Genomic DNA, 18088 nt, shown 5'->3' on the forward strand with positions numbered 1-18088 from the left:
CCGCCAACGCCATCTATACGTTTGCTTACTTATCGCGGTTCTACGTTCTGAGTAATACACATAAAACCACCGGTAAATCCAACCGAAAACGGCAACAACCAACCACACGACCATCTATGGGTGGTTTTCACTGATAACATTGAGATGATAACACACAACACAACACACTCACTCACTCACTCACTTTTGCCTATTATCAATGGAATTTTTAGGCATTTCTCGCGGTTGCTTTATTTTAAAAGCCTTATAAAAAAAAGGCACACATACAGCTCTTGATAAAGAATTAAATAAACATAGAAACGAGTATATGAACCATGCACACCACATATACACATACATACATACATACTCATATACCAATCGCAGTCAAGAGTCAATTAACGCTCTAAAAACAGAAATAGTGAACGAACCGAACCACAAACATTAGTGCAGTTTTCGTATTGTATTGCAAAATGACTTCAAATGTTATAAATCTGCTCGGCTTAAAGTTTGGTAATAACCCACAAAAACTAAGAAGATTTACTTAAATATCAGATTCTAGATTGGCAAATGCCAGGATGGGCCAAATCGTCTGTCAATTTTAGATACTTGTGATGCTGAAACTAAAATATTCGTGTTAACCGAATTAGAGAATTAAAGACATGGATCTTTAATCTTTGATAAGCGCCACGGATTTTTCTTATTCTTATTCTTGATTGATACAAAAATTCCAACGAAATGTCTGTAGCAATTTTCAGGGTATTAAATAGTTGGTAATGTTGAAACTGAGTTTGGCCCTTTTAGTTTGATTATTTTGTTTGTTTTCTTTTTTTAATTTTTGCCTCGTTTAGGTTTCCATTTTGCTCGGCAAAATTTTTTTTATATCAGTTGTTGGTATGCGAAATAGAAAGTTTGTTCAAATATTTGTTGGGGTTTTTTTTTTTCATTTTCTTTAGCGATTTGAATCAGCTTTTATTATTTTTTTGTTTCTTCACTAAGTATTCACTCGACTTGTCCAAGAGAGTTATCAGTTGTAGTCTTCCTCTGACTTTTGATAAGCTTCAAGAGCCTTTACTTTGGAGCTTGAATTGATTGTCACGTTGTGTGATGAAATAGTTAACAATAAAGTAATCAATTAACATTTAACAATTAAATGAAAAAAAAAGGAATGTAATCTAATAATTTGTCTTCTTCTTCTTTCATTCACAGATGAGACGTTAGCAAATGCTAATATGGAAAATGAAACATCTACAGCAACGACAACAACAAAGCATTATAAGAGCACAGCCAAACAATATAAAACACAAAAAGTAAATAATAATACAAGACGTGCCACAGCAGCAGCAGCAGCAACAACAACAGCAACAGAAACGTCACCAACAAGAGCAGAAGCAACAACAGCAACAACAAATAAGAAGCAAACATATCGAGAAGCAACAGCAACACCGAAAATTGCAGAAGGAACAACGACAAAAGAAACAACCACAACAACAACAGAAGCAGCAACAGCAACTAAAGTCAAAGTTGCTGATGATGCTAGCAGCAACAACAACAATAATAATAATATTATTAATAACAGCAACAACAACAACAAACAACCCAGTACAACAACTACAAGAGATAAACTAAACGAATTGCCATCGTCGACGTTGCCAACGATCAGCAACAACGACAGCAGCAATCACATTATTATTAACAACAACAACAACAACAGTGATAATAGTATTAGTGAGCATAATTATAATGAATTTAAGTCTACAACAACAACAGAAACAGAAGCAACAACAACAACTATAAGTGATAGCAAAATGACGCTACAACAGCAACATAATATGTTAGCCTCAACAGTGGCCAAAGGAGGAGCAATGGTTGTCGATGGTGACCATCAACAAACAGCAACAACAACAACAACAGATGTTGGCAATATCAATAGCATTGAATCGGCCGGCACAATTGCCGCCGTTGCTGCCGATTGGACACAAAATTCAAGATATTTGCATAAGAAATTTAAACGTTTGGCCAGTTCAACTGAAGCAGAAAGTGCCAGCAGTACGACCAGCAATAGCAGTAATCAAAGTACTGGTGGTGCTGGTGGTGCAAGTGGCGCTGGTGGCATCTGTGATGCCATGCGTACAACAAGTCTATCTTCAAATAGCTCGCTCTCACCCCAGCCAATAATTGTGAATGGAGGGCAAACCGCAGCAGCAACATTGAGTGAATTCAGTGCCAATCATCTTAATAATCATCATCAGCATCAGCATCATGAGGATATGATGAGTAATAATAATATGATAAGCGGTAAAAGTGCTGGCATTTTTAGTGCGAATCATCCACCAAGGACACGTACACCGCTCAGTCAAACTAATGGCACCACTGGCTTAGGTTTAACACCGGCAACATTTGCCCAACATCAACAGCAGACGCAACCAACAGCAGCCCCAGCAACGGCATCACCATCAGTGCCAACAACTGGCGAAAAGCCTGGCCGTTACACTTGTCCATATTGCAATTTGATTTGTGCCAAACCATCAGTACTGCAAAAGCATATACGAGCCCATACCAATGAGCGTCCATATCCCTGTAATACCTGCGGCATTGCCTTCAAGACCAAAAGCAATCTCTATAAGCATTGTCGCTCCCGATCGCATGCAGCTCGTGCCAGGGGTATAGAAGTCCCAGTCGATGCAGATGATGGTCTATCCGATCAGGATGTAGACAATGAGCTAAGCAACAGTAGCTCCGAAGTGGTAAGTCAAAAAGAGAAAAAAAGGTTATATTTATTTTATAATTTATGAAATTTGTACGTATTCTGTTACAGCCTAGTCGCTCTGGTTCACCGTACGAAGAGCTGAATATAACATCATCGCCCTCGCCCTCACCATCTACATTGTCGGCTGCCAAAAGTGCCTACTTGCAACAGCAGCAGCATATGCAACAATTGCCATTGGGTTCACCGGCAGCTGGTACATTGCCACCATTACAGGATAATCTATTGCATACATCAACGGCCAATACATCAGCCCAGCAACGTCATTCAATAGATTATAAGCCATATAAACCAAAATTTCATAATGCCAGTTTGTATGCACCAGGCAAGGATCAGCCGCCGTTGCAGCAGCAGCAGCAGCAACAACACGTTCAACCACAAAAGTTGACACTGCAAATGCCTCTGCCACAACAACAACAACAGCAGCAGCAGCAGCAACAACAACAACAGATGTCTCATCCCTCTCTATCGCCTAGCACACAATTGAAATTGAATAATCACATTAATTCCCACCAATTGCAATTGCATTTGCAACAGCAGCAGCAGCATCAGCAATCGTTAATGCTAACAGCGGTACCACCACCGCCACCACCTCATCATCCTAGTGGTGTTTATTATCATTTGGGTCAACCTGGTACGGCTTTTTATAATCAGGCGGCGGCAGCTGCTGCAATTCAACAGCAGGCAGCATTTGCTTTGCATTACCAATTGCAACAACAACAGCAACAGTTGCAGCACCACCAGCAACATCAACAGCAGCAGCAACATTCTCCATTGATAAAGGCTCCTCAAGCAACACAACAGACGCCGCAACAGGTAATAATCTCTACTTTTTCTTGTTTTTGGTTTTCTCTCTTAAACTAATCAATCACAACTCTTTGCTTTTAGTTGCCGCCATCACGTGCTAATGCCACAACGGCAACAGTTCCCCTGGCAGCACCTGTCAATTCCTTGCCATCAGCTAATCGAAGTACATTTGCCAGTGCCAGCGGTGGCATGCAGGTGGTAAGTATTTTTACCTACTTCCCATCCCTTCCCTCTTTAAAAGGATTATCTCAATTAATTGTCGATTTTTTCCTACAGAATGTGGAAAAGGTGCAAGAGCATATATCGAAATTGATATCACAAAATGAGGCCATAGTTGAGAATAAGGAGATTTTGTTGCAAAAGAAATATCCCAAGCAATTGAATCGTTCTCGGAGTTTTAATAATGCCAATAACAATGCAACAACAACACCAGCAGCGACAACAACAACACAACACATTAGCAGCAACAATAATGCCAGCAACAGCAGCAGCAGCAGCTCACAGCAGACAGTTGAGGCTAAAGTGAATTTGGCTCAAGCCATACAACAGAAGCAACAACAACAGCAGCAGCAGCAACAATATCAACAACAACAATATCAAATGTTTCTGCAACAGCAACAACAACAACAACAGTCAATAGAACCACCAAATGGTTTACATAAGCGCAGCTATAAGTCGACTACATTAAATGCAAAGCAGATACCACAGCAGCCACAACCACAGACACAACCAGCGCCAGTGCAACCACAATTGCCACCACCTCCATCGCCTTTAAATATGCAACAATTGCAGTATCGTCAAGATCCGGCAACACCCATCAGTAAATTGGAATTACCAAATGCCAATAATAATCATGTGATGCCCTTGAATTTGTCCAGCAAGGCTAAGCCAAATAATATAGCCGCAACACCTGCACCAGTAGCAGTACCACCACCAGCAGCAAATCAAGTTGCAACAGTTGTTATCCCATCAACGACAACGACTCCACTTGTTGCTCCTGTGGCCAGCACTTCCAAATCGGCGACAGCGGCAAATGTTAATAATTCCATTATTAAGAATCTTTTGCTCAATGCACGCGGTTTGGCTGTGCCCATTGGCGAAGGCGACGATGCTGTCTATTCGTGTCCCATTTGCACTAATGAATTCCGCAGTGCGGATGAATTGAAGTTGCATAACAGTACATATTGTCAGGATGCCAGCTCAAGTGCTCCCATGAGTCCGGCCTCATCGCCAAGTACAAAATACTTTCGTTCCAATTCGATTACGCTGAGTTTGGCAGAGGTTAAGTCACATATGGCCAACTCGAAGAATCCTTTATCATTGGCTAAATTGGCATGGTCACAGTTAAAGACAAAGCCAAGTAGTTTGGTCTTGAGTCGTCTAAGTGCAGCACAATCGCCGGCAAGAACAGCAACATCAACGCCAACAACAACAACAACAACAAGTGCAACTGCAACTGCAACACCAGCAACAATTACAACAACAACGGCAACGACAGCAGCAACTCAAATTGCACCAACAACAATGACAACAGTTGTTGTCGATTCTTTACGCTTTGTGGATACTCCTTTGCCCTCGCCTGGTCCTTTGCTTGGCAAAACTCCTCTGGTGGATTACAATCAACAAAGTGCCTCGAGACTGGGCTCCCAAGATGCTCAAGTCGTGATAACTAAAATGCATGAGGATCGTCAATTTGAAAATGATGCCAAAAGACCAAAAATGAGTAATGATTCATTTAATTTTCCCACCTTAATGTTTGCCAGCGGCAGCAGCAACCATAACAACAACAACAACTTGGAACCGCAATCTAGTAAAGAGGAACGCCTAAGACGTTTCACCTCGTCAGGTGGCTCAATGATTCCACTCTCCGAGTGTCCGGAATTGGATAAAAGTCCCAAAATCATACGTACACCGCTTTTATCCGGTGGCAGTTTTCAAGAAATGTCACCCAGCAAGGAACGCAAATTGCTGTCAACAACAACGAGTGCTCAACACTTTCAATTTCCACCAATTAATTCCATCACCGCCTTCAATCCATTGACATTGCCACCTATGTCCATAGAGAAACCTTCACCATCATCATCAGCTGGTATACCCTATGTGCCGGGTATACCAGGACCGAGTAGCCTAACGCCACAAATGAATTTATTGCCACCGCCGCCACAACAATTGCAATTGCCATTGCCAGGACAACGACAACGTAGTCCGAATCGTAAGCAACCGAGTCCATTGCTCGGTGGTGCTCTCTCCCCCTTTGGTGGAGTGCAAAATGTGCCCAGTGAGTTCAGCCGACAGCCACCAACACCAGCACAGAGGAATGCAATGCAATGGAATAAGGATGTGGCAGCTAAAAAGGCTCCATTCAATTTTTTAAGAATGGCCGATAATGTGAAAGCAGTAGCAGCAGCAGCAGCAGCAGCAGCACCTGTAATCACACCAGCATTAGCATTAACAACAACAACTGCCCAGCAACCACTTCAGGAAGTGCGTCATTTTAATTTTGATAATCTGCAGGCAACAACAAGCAACAGCATCAACAAGGAACCCCTCACGCCTCTGCACATAGAAACGCCCAATGGCAATGCAGAGGAAATGCAGCCTCAAGCCTTACCAGCCAAGACTAAATTTTTACGTCCCACCAGTTTGCCACTGAAACCGGGAACATTTACGCCAAAACGTCATCATGGCATCACTCCAACGGCCAATACATTGCCTCTGATATCACCAGAGACGCCACGGCCATCGAAATCATGTGTTCAACTCTATTTAAATGGCCATGCCTATACGTATTTGGGCTTGAAGTGCAGTACAAAAATGTTTTACTGTACAGTAAATTGTCCGCAACCTTCGTATGTGGCTGATATGCATAAGCTGTCCATGTATAGTGTTTGGCAAGTCTGTGAGGAGAATCAACCGCACCCATTGGGCTTTAAGTTGAAGCAAGTGATGTCTCTCTATGATTCACGGCAAAGGATGTTGGGTAATGGTTCCTCAACCACCTCTATGGCAGGAAAGTTGAGCTATACCCAGGTCTATTCACAGCAAACTGTTAGCACAGTATCAACTTCAAAGCCTAGCAGTTCGTTTTATCAGCATCCGTTGAAACAATTGCCAGCACCACCATCGATAACCAATGCCACATCCCCCGCAATCACATCCACAGTGGGTGCTTTGAGTGAGGCCAATGTCGCGGCCAAGGCGGCAAGTGAAGATGCGGCAACGGCCAAGAAACTACAAGAGGGACAACAGTTGGTTGGTGGCTATGAATCGCATGAGGATTACACTTATATACGGGGACGTGGACGCGGACGTTACGTATGCTCGGAATGTGGCATACGCTGCAAGAAGCCATCGATGCTTAAAAAGCATATACGTACCCACACAGATGTGCGTCCATTTACCTGCAGTTTATGCAATTTTAGGTGAGTTTACTTTAAATTGTGTGTAATTGATTAACTAATTGAAATTTAATTCATTTTCTTAGCTTCAAGACCAAAGGAAATCTCACCAAGCATATGCAATCGAAAACTCATTTCAAGAAATGCAGCGGCGGTGAATTTCTGGATGCCGATGTGGACTTTGATCAGCAGAGTTCCACTTCGGCTGGTGGACGAACTTCATCAATGGCTGGTGAATCGGACTCCGATGATTTCAGTGACAATGAATCGGAGAGTAGTGGTAAGATAAACACAATCTTGAAAACTAAATTATTGGAAACTAATCTCACTCTCTTTCTCTCAGATACTGATGAATCCAAGTCACGTTTGAAAGAGCATGAGGCGGCCCGGTGTCTGCTCTCGCTATCCATGACTCCACCAATACCACAAAGTGTCTCACCATATTCACAAACTCAAGATGCTTCACAACCTGCACCAGCGGCGAGTCCGGCTAATAGCATTGGCTCGACAGGATCACAACCGAAGCGTTTGGTTTGTTCATTTACATCGCCAAAGCCGCCATTTGATTATCAGAAACAGGAACAGTATTATTCCAATCCAGAGGAATCCAAACCGAAAGGAAGTTTGGCCAGCGATGAGAGTGCTCCAATGGATTTGACCAAGCCACGGCCAAGCTCTAGCTCCAACTCCATCAACAATTCCAATCATCAGCCAAGCAGCAATCACCTTCAACATCATCATCCGGCTATGCAAGATTTGCCCAAATCTCAGGCCCAACAGATAAGGGAAGTGATTTTCGGGACATCGGCCAATGAGAGTGGTTTCATGAAGACTTTAATATCGGTTTCCGATAAAGTGCGTATATCAGCAGAAATGGAAGAGCAAGTGAAACTGAATGCAGCCGGAAATGAAGGTGAAGATTTGCTATTTCAAACATATATAAAGGAACAGGCTCTGCAACATGCCAAAATGAAGCAGAGTCAATTTAGTCGTAATTATCAAATAAATGTGACAACTACCAGTACGACTAGTTCAAGCTGTAGTCGTCCTGTGATGAGTATCATAGAATTGCCCACCATAGAGGTAAATGAGGTGAAGACACCAGATGAGAATCCACCGGCAGCCACACCTACAAGAGCAGTAACTCCTCCTCCTTCTCTTCCTGCTCCTGCCATAGAAGCCATTGAAAATGATGAAATGGAAACACCATCTGAGGAAAAGAAAAACGATGATCAGCCTGTAACAACAACCACAACGGATGTTCCCCCACATAATGCCAATTTGCCAGCAGCTGTGCAACAACCAGATGCCACAGATTTCAAAGGCGTACTCACTAGTACCTCTTCCACGGCTACATCCGCTTCCAGTGGACCATCAACGCCACTTACACGTCCTGTGATCCGGGGTGAGGATAAATTCAAGCCTGCTGATCTACCTGTTAGTAGTACTGTGAGCAATGCCTCTGCATTTCCTCAACGTGTGGTGGCTCCACCACCGCCACCCATTGCCAGCGATGCTCGCCCTACCTGCAACATTTGCCAGAAAACTTTCCAACGCCAGCATCAACTCACTCTCCATATGAATATCCATTATATGGAACGCAAATTTAAATGCGAACCTTGCAGCATTTCGTTTCGCACTCAGGGTCATCTCCAGAAACACGAACGTTCCGAGGCCCATAAGAATAAAGTGATGATGACATCGACTTTTGGTGTGCCAACCACCTCAAATCCGCGACCATTTGAGTGTACCGACTGTAAGATAGCCTTTCGAATTCATGGCCATTTGGCCAAGCACTTGAGATCAAAGACTCATGTCCAGAAATTGGAGTGCCTGCAGAAATTGCCATTCGGTACCTATGCAGAGATCGAACGGGCTGGCATCAGTCTAACCGAAATCGATACAAGCGATTGTGAAAATTCGTTAATCTCATTGAAATTGTTGGCACAGAAGCTACTCGAAAAGGACCCGAATAAGCTAAGTGGTTACACATCCCCCTCGGGCATGGCACAGGATAGTGCCTCCGAAGATGGATTCAGTGCGGCAAATAGTGCTGCTGCCTCGGCCATTGCCTCATTGGATAATGATAGTGCTGGCAATACACCGCAGCGAGCTAGTTCCATGTCCGAGGATGAGACAGTGACCACTCAACAGAGTTTAAAACGTCGTCTGCCCGCCACTAGTTTCAGCAGCAATGGCGAAGAGAGTGACAATCCTCAGGAGAATGGTGGTGGCAATGAGAAGCGCGCAAGATCTCAGGACTTAACTACAGCCACTGTAGCAGCAAGCAACTGACAATATATGTACATGTTGCAGCCATCCTGACCAGCACAACAGGCCACATATCATCACCATCATCATCAGCAATATAATTATCCACATCATCATCATCAGCAGCAGCCACATCACCTCCATCAATTGGATAGTAGGGGAGGAGATACTTTAGCTTGGGATGGAGCCCATGAATCACCCAACAAGATGACCAAAACTCCAACAAGCGCATATCAAATGTCTAAGCATATCGCATTTGGGCACAGATTACAACAAAACCAACAACACAACCACTCTTTACTCTAAAAACTTTAGACTGTAAGCTAAACCACATTGGGGGAAAAGGCTTAAACAAAGGAAGCAAACATTTCTTATCTCTGGCAAATATATTAGCAAATTTTCTTTAGTACAAAAGAGTAAAAGTGCAACAGCTAAAGCCGGGAAAATTTCACAAAGTTTCAATTAAATTAACAATTTTCTTCTCCTACTAAATAATTTCGATGCCAAATATCTATGCAAATGGTTTCCATGTTAAAAGTTTTGTCCCAAAACAAAAGAACGAGTCACTTTTGCTCTATTTTTTTGGATAGCTGCCAGTTTTAATTTAAGGAAATGTTGACCTAAACCTAAATTAAATAATTGTAACAAATGGTTTCGTTTGATTAATGTTTCATTTAGTTCAAATTGAATTAAATCAAAAACAAAAATTAATCTAAAACTAGTTAAAATTGAAACCTAATCCCCAATGTGCAAAGAAATCTATCTATATATATGTATACACAATACAATTACGTATATGTTCATGTCTATATATACAGATATAAGCAACATCGATTTGCCTCTTAAGTATTTAAGTTTAAGAAAATTGTCAACAATTGATCCACCCTGATCTATATATACATATATGCATATATTAATGTGTGTATACAATTTCATTTCAACAAAACAAAACAAACTCCTGAAGTGCTGTGAGTCTATCTACAAATATGAAGAGAAAAAGTAAACAAAAAGAGAAACTAAATGAAAATTTATGTTTTTCCTTTTTAAATTCAATATAATTTAAGCCCTAGGACCACTCCCTCCCTTAATTCCCCCATCCCTGCCCCATGCAAGGCAAAAAGTGAATAAAAAAATCACATAGATCTTCCTAATTTCAAATTGCAAGCGGAAATTTATTTTTAAAAAAATCTATGAATTTTCGTTTTCTTAGTTTGTTTGTGTTTAAACAGAGAGCACGAGACTCTTTCTTCCTTTAATTTTAAAATTTTAAATTTTTTCGGTTTGTTTTTATCGACAAGAGAAAACGAAAAAGAAAAAAAAAAAAAACAAAAAACAAAAAAAACACACATACTAAATTGTATATAACTATTATGTTGTCATATTAGCCATTAAGTTTTTGGTAGATTTAATGTTGTTAGCTATAAAATAAATGAAAAATATTGTACAAATACATATATATCTACATATATATATATAAAAAGCAAAATCTATATATATATGAATGTATGTGGTCAAACAAGCAAAAATGAAGTGATTTATTACATTATTGTAAAATATATCAAACAAAAAAGTAAAACTGAAGAAACTAAAAACAAACAAAAACCTACAAAAAACAAAAAACAACAAAAAAACACAAAAAGTATGAAATCTCATACAAAAAAAATGACAAAAAAATAAAGAAATCAATGTGAAAAGCAAAATTACTGAAAATTGTCTTTTTGTTTTATTATTATTTTATGCATTTTGAATTTTTTTTTTCGAAGTATGCATATAGGTTAATATATAGTCGACGATTTTTTAGAAGCGTGTTTGAAAGTACATATATTCCTGGAACGATAAGAAAATATATAGTTTTTTAGACGATATAGAAGTTGTTGAATTCCTAAAGAGTTTTCTTTAAACAAGAAAAGTTCGGCCTTCATTTTTAAAACAGGTCCTAAACTATTAATATTTAACAAACGAATAAAACGAGAGGCCTGGGGCTTAGTTCTGCTTTCTTGCAAATGTCCACAGAATGTCCTATGGATTTGATAAAGATCGAGAGACTATATCTTATAGCTCCCATAGGAACGATCGGTGGAAAACAGTTATTTTGGTCATTCATTTGACTTTTTAGACCTCTTTTTGTTAACATTACTTAACTTTATCTAAACGAAATTTCCATTCCAATTTTGTGATTTTGGTTAATGGTCAACATCTTGAATGAGATGAAAACAGGGAACAGGGCTTAAAAAAGTAAACTTTTGCATACTTTAGGGAGTAAATATCCCAAGTCAACTGTAGTCCACAGACTAAACTGCTAAGAAACAAAAATTAAAATCGGAATTACCCCATTGCTAACTTTGTTAAGATAGAGTTTGTCTTATCACACAAGAGTGACAAGCTCCTTCAAGTTGATCGATTTACTTTAACATTCATGATTGATATATATTTATTGAGTTCTAATTACCCATATTCTGAGAACTACAGATCTTATCATACTGATACTTTTATCTATGCGACTTTTGTATTTCTAGATTTTATATATATTATTTTTACACTTACCAGCAGAAAAGCTGCTCCCAGTATCAAGGCTCTCTCCTTAGCGGTTAGTTTTGAGTCCTTAAAGTAGATATTTGTGGTATATTGTGACTTGCTGTTTACCCATTTATGATCTATTGAAGCTCGCATATCCCCACCCGAATGGATCTGTGTTAAAAGAAAGAAAATTCGTAGATTTTTAGGAATTTTTTTAAGTGTTTTAAATACCCACTCTAAAGAAGCTCTCTTTGGGCAAACAAAAACAACAGAAACCAGAATTCGAAGGTCCTTCAACACAGAATACAGGATCATTCGTATTGCCATCTTCTATATAAAACACCGGTTTCATGAATGTTGGCGATTGCACCACGCGTCCTAGAACATTGCCCGGTGGTATCCATATCTCAAGATTCTTGGGTCGACAGCAGAATGAACCCAAAGCCAACTTTTTGCGAAATACTAAAGCCTCCTGATGCGTTTTGTCCAGCAAGTGCATTTGAAACGGTCTACCAGCACCCCAAACCAAACGATTCTTCTCCGTTGAGCTCTCCGAGGCAGCGAAAATGGCGTCACCAAGGGGTGAACGTATCACATAGCGATTCTCTGATGAAACCGCTGTTAGGGCTAGTGTAAAGAAAGCAGACATCAACTGATTAGATAGTGGGAGTACTTTCAAACAGTATTGTAAACCTACAATCATTCAACTCGAATGTTTGTTCTATATGCACCGAGGGTAAATCGGCCAGGCAGTCGTAACCAGCTAAAGGTATAAATGTTCGACTTCCAGTCACTGTCGTTATGGGCAAGGGAATCCGAGGCACTTCTGGGGCAGGTCGGGGCTGTGAGGTTATACTAACATGCGAATCGTAAACTGAAACAATAAAAAAATTTAAAATTAAGTAAGATATTTAAGATTTGGGAATTTATACCATTTTAAAGATCTGATCGAATATCTCAGTCATTTGGTTTTTGGAGTCGTATTTCTAAGATCTTGGGTTTCCTTTTTGAAAACTGTTTTTGTCCAGTACGAAGAGTTGAAACTTTAGAATTCTATATATTTCAGTTAGAGAAATACTAATTCTCAATGTATATTCTTTTCTTTTATTTTGTAAGATAGAAAACTATAAAATTATCATAAGATTTAAGTTTGAGGTATTTTTTTTCGGATTGTTGTTTAATACTTTTTAATAATTTTTCAATTATACTAATAATAGTTTGTGAATTTAAGAGTTTAAAAAGAGTTTCTGAAATTGTGCGAAAGTTTTTTTGAACAACAAATTTATGTTAATTTCAAAAAATTTTACTATTCTTACAAAATTATATAATATTGACTAGCTATTCCCAATCTAAATCAGTTGAAAGTTAACTTATTAAATTTGTACAAGTTTAGCTAAATTTCAATTATTATTTCAAAATACTTTTTTAAAATTAAATAATCATCGAAATTTTAAACCAATTTTATTTTTTTTTGCAAAGTTACAAACTATAAATCAAAATTGGTTGAATTTTAATTATATTTATAAGTTTAATTTTTATTTTAAGTGTTAAAACAAGTTTTAAAGAAACTGTTTCTTGTTTTTAACAAGGAATTTAACCAAATCTCAATTTATTTTAAAAAACTTCCCAACTAAAATCGGGTAAAAGTTTTATTTATGGAAAATTATAAATCTAAAGTTAAAATTTTGTTTTTATTTCGATCTAATTTGTTTTTCTTAAATTTAAGCCATAGATAAAGTATTTCCAAAAACTAATTTAAAACTACTTTCTCAAAAATGTAAAAAAGTTAACTTATTTATAATCTACAACTTGAGTTTTTTTTGACGATTTAAATTTTTTAAATTCATTTTGGAAATTTAAATAAATTTATATTTTTCAAACTTTATTCTTTTGCAAAAGTTGAATTTGTAGTTGGTCAACTGAAAACTAAGAAACAAAGGAACGATCATAAACAAAGCACAACAAAACACATTGACTGATAAGATATAGCCAATTGGGAATTTTTGTTACCACTACGACACACACAGTACGCACACTACAATAGCAATTAATCCAAATTGCAGGCAACTGATAAGTTAGAAGTATTTAATGATTCATTCGACTAACATTTTGACCAAAATATTAAATCCTATTGGCAGAATTTGTTGAAAAATTTACCTCTAGGCTCTGTATTTGAGGATTGTTGAGCCACACGGATTTCGCTATCATATTGTAGAGTTCGAACCGCATCGTTTTGAAGCATTTTTGGGTTTGTTGTCGTCTGTTTGTGGGGAATTTAAACTGAAACGTTTCGCCGATCAAAATTAACGCACCTCTTAACGGTTCGAAGTTGGTACGCTTTGGTTCGACTTAGCCTTAGGACTTTTACTCAGACCTTAGCACTTCCGGCTTCCTTAGGATTTGTTCGACGTAAATGAGCTTAGCACTTTTTGCTCACGAACCTCCTCTCGTAACGTTTTACGTAACGAAAACATATCGATATCCAGCAATTAGAGTGACCTTACGCAGCGAGAGAGAACTTGTGAGAGTGTGCGTGTCAGTGTGTGTGTGTGTGTGTGTGAGAAATCCGCAATATTTTGATTAAAACTAAAGAAAATTTATTAAAATTTATATAAATTTTAAGTAAAATCACTAATTAGTTAATTTAATTTAAGTTTATTTATTTGTCATTGCGAAGCTAGTGTGCTACGGGTGAGTTTTTTTCTTTTGCAGTTTGTTTGTGTTTTCTCATAGAATTGCCACAGAGTTGCCGCTTTGGCCTTTTCACTCTGACTGGCTGAATTACTGTTAGTAAAAATATCAATTGTTTAATAACAATTTCATTTGTGGTTAAGTGTTAGTGCACTAGAAGGTGCGAATATAGTAAATTCACTTTAAATGAATCATTTTGTAAAAAATTGCGTGGGTTGCCTTTGAACCCTTCTGAAACAGAGCTGCCATTTTGGCTACCTTACGGCTACTTCACCGGCTACGCAACGGAATTTCAAATTGAAATTTATAGCCAAAATAATTTGGCATTGAGTTTAGTTATTTTAATCCTCATTTAATGTCCATGGCGCTTGCGCTGGAGCGGTATAAACAAAATGCCTTCACCTTTGCCTTCACTCTCACAAGCTTTATCTCTTGCTTACTCTCTCTCTCTCTTTCTACATAACATCAGTCTGCTCTTGGACATCGTAATTGTTGGCAGCACTACGCGGCGGTTTATATGAAAAAAATAATAAAAAAAAGAAACTGACAAATAAAGGAGATAAGACATCTTCATCGGTTCAAGTGCAATAATCAATAAACCTGCAAAAGCATAAGCTTTTCCCCTCTCATGTAAAATAATACAAAATAGATTAGATCAAAGTCGGTTGTGCAATTCTTGTCCAATCCAACAAAACGAAAAAGCAAACTTTGAAAACAACATAAGAAAAAACCCCAAAAAAATCTATGTAACGGGCAAACATACCCCCAAATTTCCCCCCCAGAGAAAAGAGCATATATATTTTCTACCTTTTCAACTTGCATTATTTTCGTTTTCCCTTTTCCGTTTTGGGGGTTGTTTTTCCGCAAAAAAAAATAAGAAAAACAAAAAGAAAAACGGAAAAAAATCCATGAATATAAAAAGTCAAGTGCGGCTAAACGGACCTCTGAACTCGAACAATTAACCCAAAATATATAGGATATAGGATATCATGTCACTGGAGGATCCATTTTTCGTAGTTAAAGAGTATGAAAATGAACATTATGATGAAAATTTATGGCCTTTCCCTTTGGTATTACTCTTGAGTTTCCTTCTACATTTCGTTTCGTTTTTCTTTCTTCTTTCTTTTTAGCGAGGTCTTTAAAGCTTTGAATAAAACTCGCGGACTTTATCTACGTTGGCGTGAATTGGGCGAGAACGGTGGAGGAACGGATAGCGAATGGACAACAACAGAGCTGAGGAATTCCCTGAGAAGCATTGAATGGGATCTAGAGGATTTGGAAGATACTATTAATATCCTTTTACAAAACAAAAACAAAAAGAATTCAACAATTCAACTAGGAGAAAATCAATTTGGTTCTACTTAAGCAAATAATTTTCCATTTCCCCATAATAACTGCTGTAGTTCTTATGATCGGTTGTAAACATATTTATCGCCAAAGCAATCTATAGCTTTTTCTCTTGGCATTATCTAAACGTAAATATTGGCATCAAAATTGCCTTTGATAACTCATTTTTTGATTACCTTTGATAACTCACTTTCAAATTATTTCGTATTTCTATGAAAAACTTCTGTAGATCTTATATTTTTCGGACATAACAGAAATTTATTGTTTATATATCAGTTCAGATGGTTTTTGCTATATCTGATATTTAATTTGTTAAGCGACGAGCAGTTAAAATATAAATACGAACAGATTTAATCAAATAGAAAGCTAATTGATTGATTTAAATAAAGCCAAATGGTTTATATTAAGGATAAATATTACGAGCAAAGATGAAAATCTAAACAAGATGCAATCTACCTCCGAAAGATAAAAATCACTCTAAACTAGAAACAAACTATAAATATAATCACAAAAGGGATAAATCTAAACGTGGAACAATTTGATGTTTAAAAGGACAATAATGAACTATATTAGGAATATTCTCAACCAGAAATGAATGATAAATAATATCAGAAAAAGCATAAATCTGACTTAGATACTAATTTATCTATTTTATCGTATTCTAAAAGGTCGATTTTGAACTAGGTCTATCTTGATGTTCTTACACATAAAAACTGAAAATTAAATTTTTCGGTGATAGAATTGAATTTGAACTTTTCCAAATTACCATCAATAGATTGATTCTAATAATATCTAATTCTAATATTGCATCTCAATTCCAGATCCACATATATAATAACCTTTATGATATTTAATTTAATGGTTTTTCCACCTTAACTCTCTGTAACACGCATTGTCGAGAAGAATCCGACAAAATTTCGTATCGATAATCGTGAATTATCCAGCCGGCGTCATTTTATTGACAACACCCGCGATGAGGTCAAACAGATGAAGGATAAGATGAGCCTGAATCGGAACAGGGACAGAGATATAACCGCACATCAGCCGCTCCTCGATAACGACAACAAATCCATTAATAATCCACAAAATCCCAATCACAATTTGAATTCCAACGAATATCATTCGCATCATCACAATCATTCGCATCATCATCCGCACAACGATCGCACATATTTGGTGGAGTGCACCAACGGCAATTCTCTGATCAATAGCGGAAGTCAAGTGGTGGCCAATACCATAGCCGGAACGATGTCAGCAGCGGCAGCAGCAGCCCAGCGTCATAGTGGCACCAAATATTCGAAACTGGAGAATAATCTCGATAGCCCAAGTCATACGAATCATTCAGCATTACATAATCAAAGCCAGCATAATAGTCTTGATAGTCCAGGTCACAGATATGTGGGTGAGACGGTGTCCATACAGCAGCGTATGCTGCAGGGACAGGATGAGCAGCTGGATATGATAAGTGATTCTATTGGTACTCTTAAGACAGTATCCCGGCAAATTGGTGTCGAACTGGACGAACAGGCAGTGATGTTGGATGACTTTGGTAATGAATTCGATACCACGGAATCCAAATTGGATACGACCATGAAAAAAGTTGCCAAAGTATTGCATATGAATAATGGTAAGAAACGAATTCGATTCGATTCGATTCGATGGTTCATTTAATTTCTCACCTTTCGTCTCACTTTTCAGATAAACGTCAATGGGCCGCCATATTAATTCTATCCGGGCTGTTATTATTTGTGATAATTTTGTTTATTATATTGTAATTCCAAATATATATATTTCTGTATGTAAATTAGTAAATTAGTTTATTTTCTATTTTAATCAGCCCTAGCTGTATATACATATATATATATTTATATATGTAATCCAACAAAAAATGCGTTAACAAAAACATCATGTAAAGTCAGAGATCTAATGAAAAGACAAAAAATATATATATTTACTTATATATACATACATATATAATTACCAAATATATGAAATTTCCATCTAAGTTATTTCTCAATTTGGCCAAAAAATAAAAAAACAAAAACTAAAAAGAAAGGACGTGAATATATTCAACAAATTGTATATCATATAAAGCAAAATGTTTAATCAAACAATTTTAGAGCAAACAACAAAAACCAAAACCAAAAAACTGTTTAAACATCATTTCGAACCAAATAAAAACAAAGAAAACTTGACAAAATTATAAAGAAAATACAACGACTCTCAAAAATCTTAAATAAAGATAAATGATAAAATGATTAAATGGCTTTAAAATTTACCGAATTGTCAACAGATTTAAGTAAGATTAAGG

General features: G+C 37.6%; 3 protein-coding genes across 4 annotated transcripts in view; 2 read left to right on the forward strand and 1 right to left on the reverse strand.

The window, feature by feature from the left end:
* The window catches only part of shn (schnurri), a 57992-nt gene extending 48611 nt beyond the window's left edge, over positions 1-9381 (forward strand). The window contains exons 3-8 of the mRNA XM_068290701.1: positions 1189-2726; positions 2798-3562; positions 3635-3751; positions 3830-6975; positions 7038-7231; positions 7295-9381. Of these exons, the coding sequence (XP_068146802.1) occupies positions 1189-2726; positions 2798-3562; positions 3635-3751; positions 3830-6975; positions 7038-7231; positions 7295-9246 (7712 nt within the window). The 3' untranslated portion in view covers positions 9247-9381. The remainder of the gene's footprint in view (positions 1-1188; positions 2727-2797; positions 3563-3634; positions 3752-3829; positions 6976-7037; positions 7232-7294) is intronic.
* Positions 9382-10970: 1589 nt separating this feature from the next.
* On the reverse strand, positions 10971-14081 carry LOC137577360 (phospholipid scramblase 3). Its single transcript, XM_068290799.1, has 5 exons — positions 13897-14081; positions 12437-12613; positions 11975-12366; positions 11767-11910; positions 10971-11049 (listed from the first exon to the last, which is right to left on the reverse strand). Exons 1-5 carry the CDS (start codon positions 13979-13981, stop codon positions 11020-11022), a joined length of 828 nt encoding a protein of 275 aa, XP_068146900.1. The 5' UTR covers positions 13982-14081; the 3' UTR covers positions 10971-11019.
* A 196-nt stretch (positions 14082-14277) lies between these two features.
* Syx6 (Syntaxin 6) lies at positions 14278-17581 on the forward strand. 2 transcript variants are annotated; one of them, XM_068289108.1, is made up of 4 exons: positions 14278-14430; positions 15561-15721; positions 16667-17404; positions 17476-17581. In XM_068289108.1, exons 3-4 carry the CDS (start codon positions 16765-16767, stop codon positions 17550-17552), a joined length of 717 nt encoding a protein of 238 aa, XP_068145209.1. In that variant the 5' UTR covers positions 14278-14430; positions 15561-15721; positions 16667-16764; the 3' UTR covers positions 17553-17581. The 2 variants fall into 2 exon arrangements, with proteins under 2 accessions (XP_068145209.1, XP_068145208.1); XM_068289107.1 differs by lacking the exon at positions 14278-14430 and adding an exon at positions 14920-15454.
* The last annotated feature ends 507 nt before the right edge of the window (positions 17582-18088 follow it).

The sequence above is a fragment of the Drosophila tropicalis genome, unplaced genomic scaffold (assembly GCF_018151085.1).
Source record: "Drosophila tropicalis isolate 14030-0801.00 unplaced genomic scaffold, ASM1815108v1 contig_593, whole genome shotgun sequence".
Classification (NCBI taxonomy): Eukaryota; Metazoa; Arthropoda; class Insecta; order Diptera; family Drosophilidae; genus Drosophila; species Drosophila tropicalis.

Coding starts and splice junctions, on each gene's coding strand:
- LOC137577360 (XM_068290799.1), bottom strand. CDS start 13,981: ATGCTTCAAAACGATGCGGTTCGAACTCTACAATATGATAGCGAAATC. Junction 11,911..11,974: donor CCAAAGAGAGCTTCTTTAGA/GTGGGTATTTAA, acceptor CTTTTAACACAG/ATCCATTCGGGTGGGGATAT. Junction 11,050..11,766: donor TGGGAGCAGCTTTTCTGCTG/GTAAGTGTAAAA, acceptor TTATCGTTCCAG/GAATATATGTACTTTCAAAC.
- Syx6 (XM_068289107.1), top strand. CDS start 15,420: ATGTCACTGGAGGATCCATTTTTCGTAGTTAAAGA. Junction 15,455..15,560: donor CCATTTTTCGTAGTTAAAGA/GTATGAAAATGA, acceptor CTTTCTTTTTAG/CGAGGTCTTTAAAGCTTTGA. Junction 15,722..16,666: donor GGATTTGGAAGATACTATTA/ATATCCTTTTAC, acceptor TCTCTGTAACAC/GCATTGTCGAGAAGAATCCG.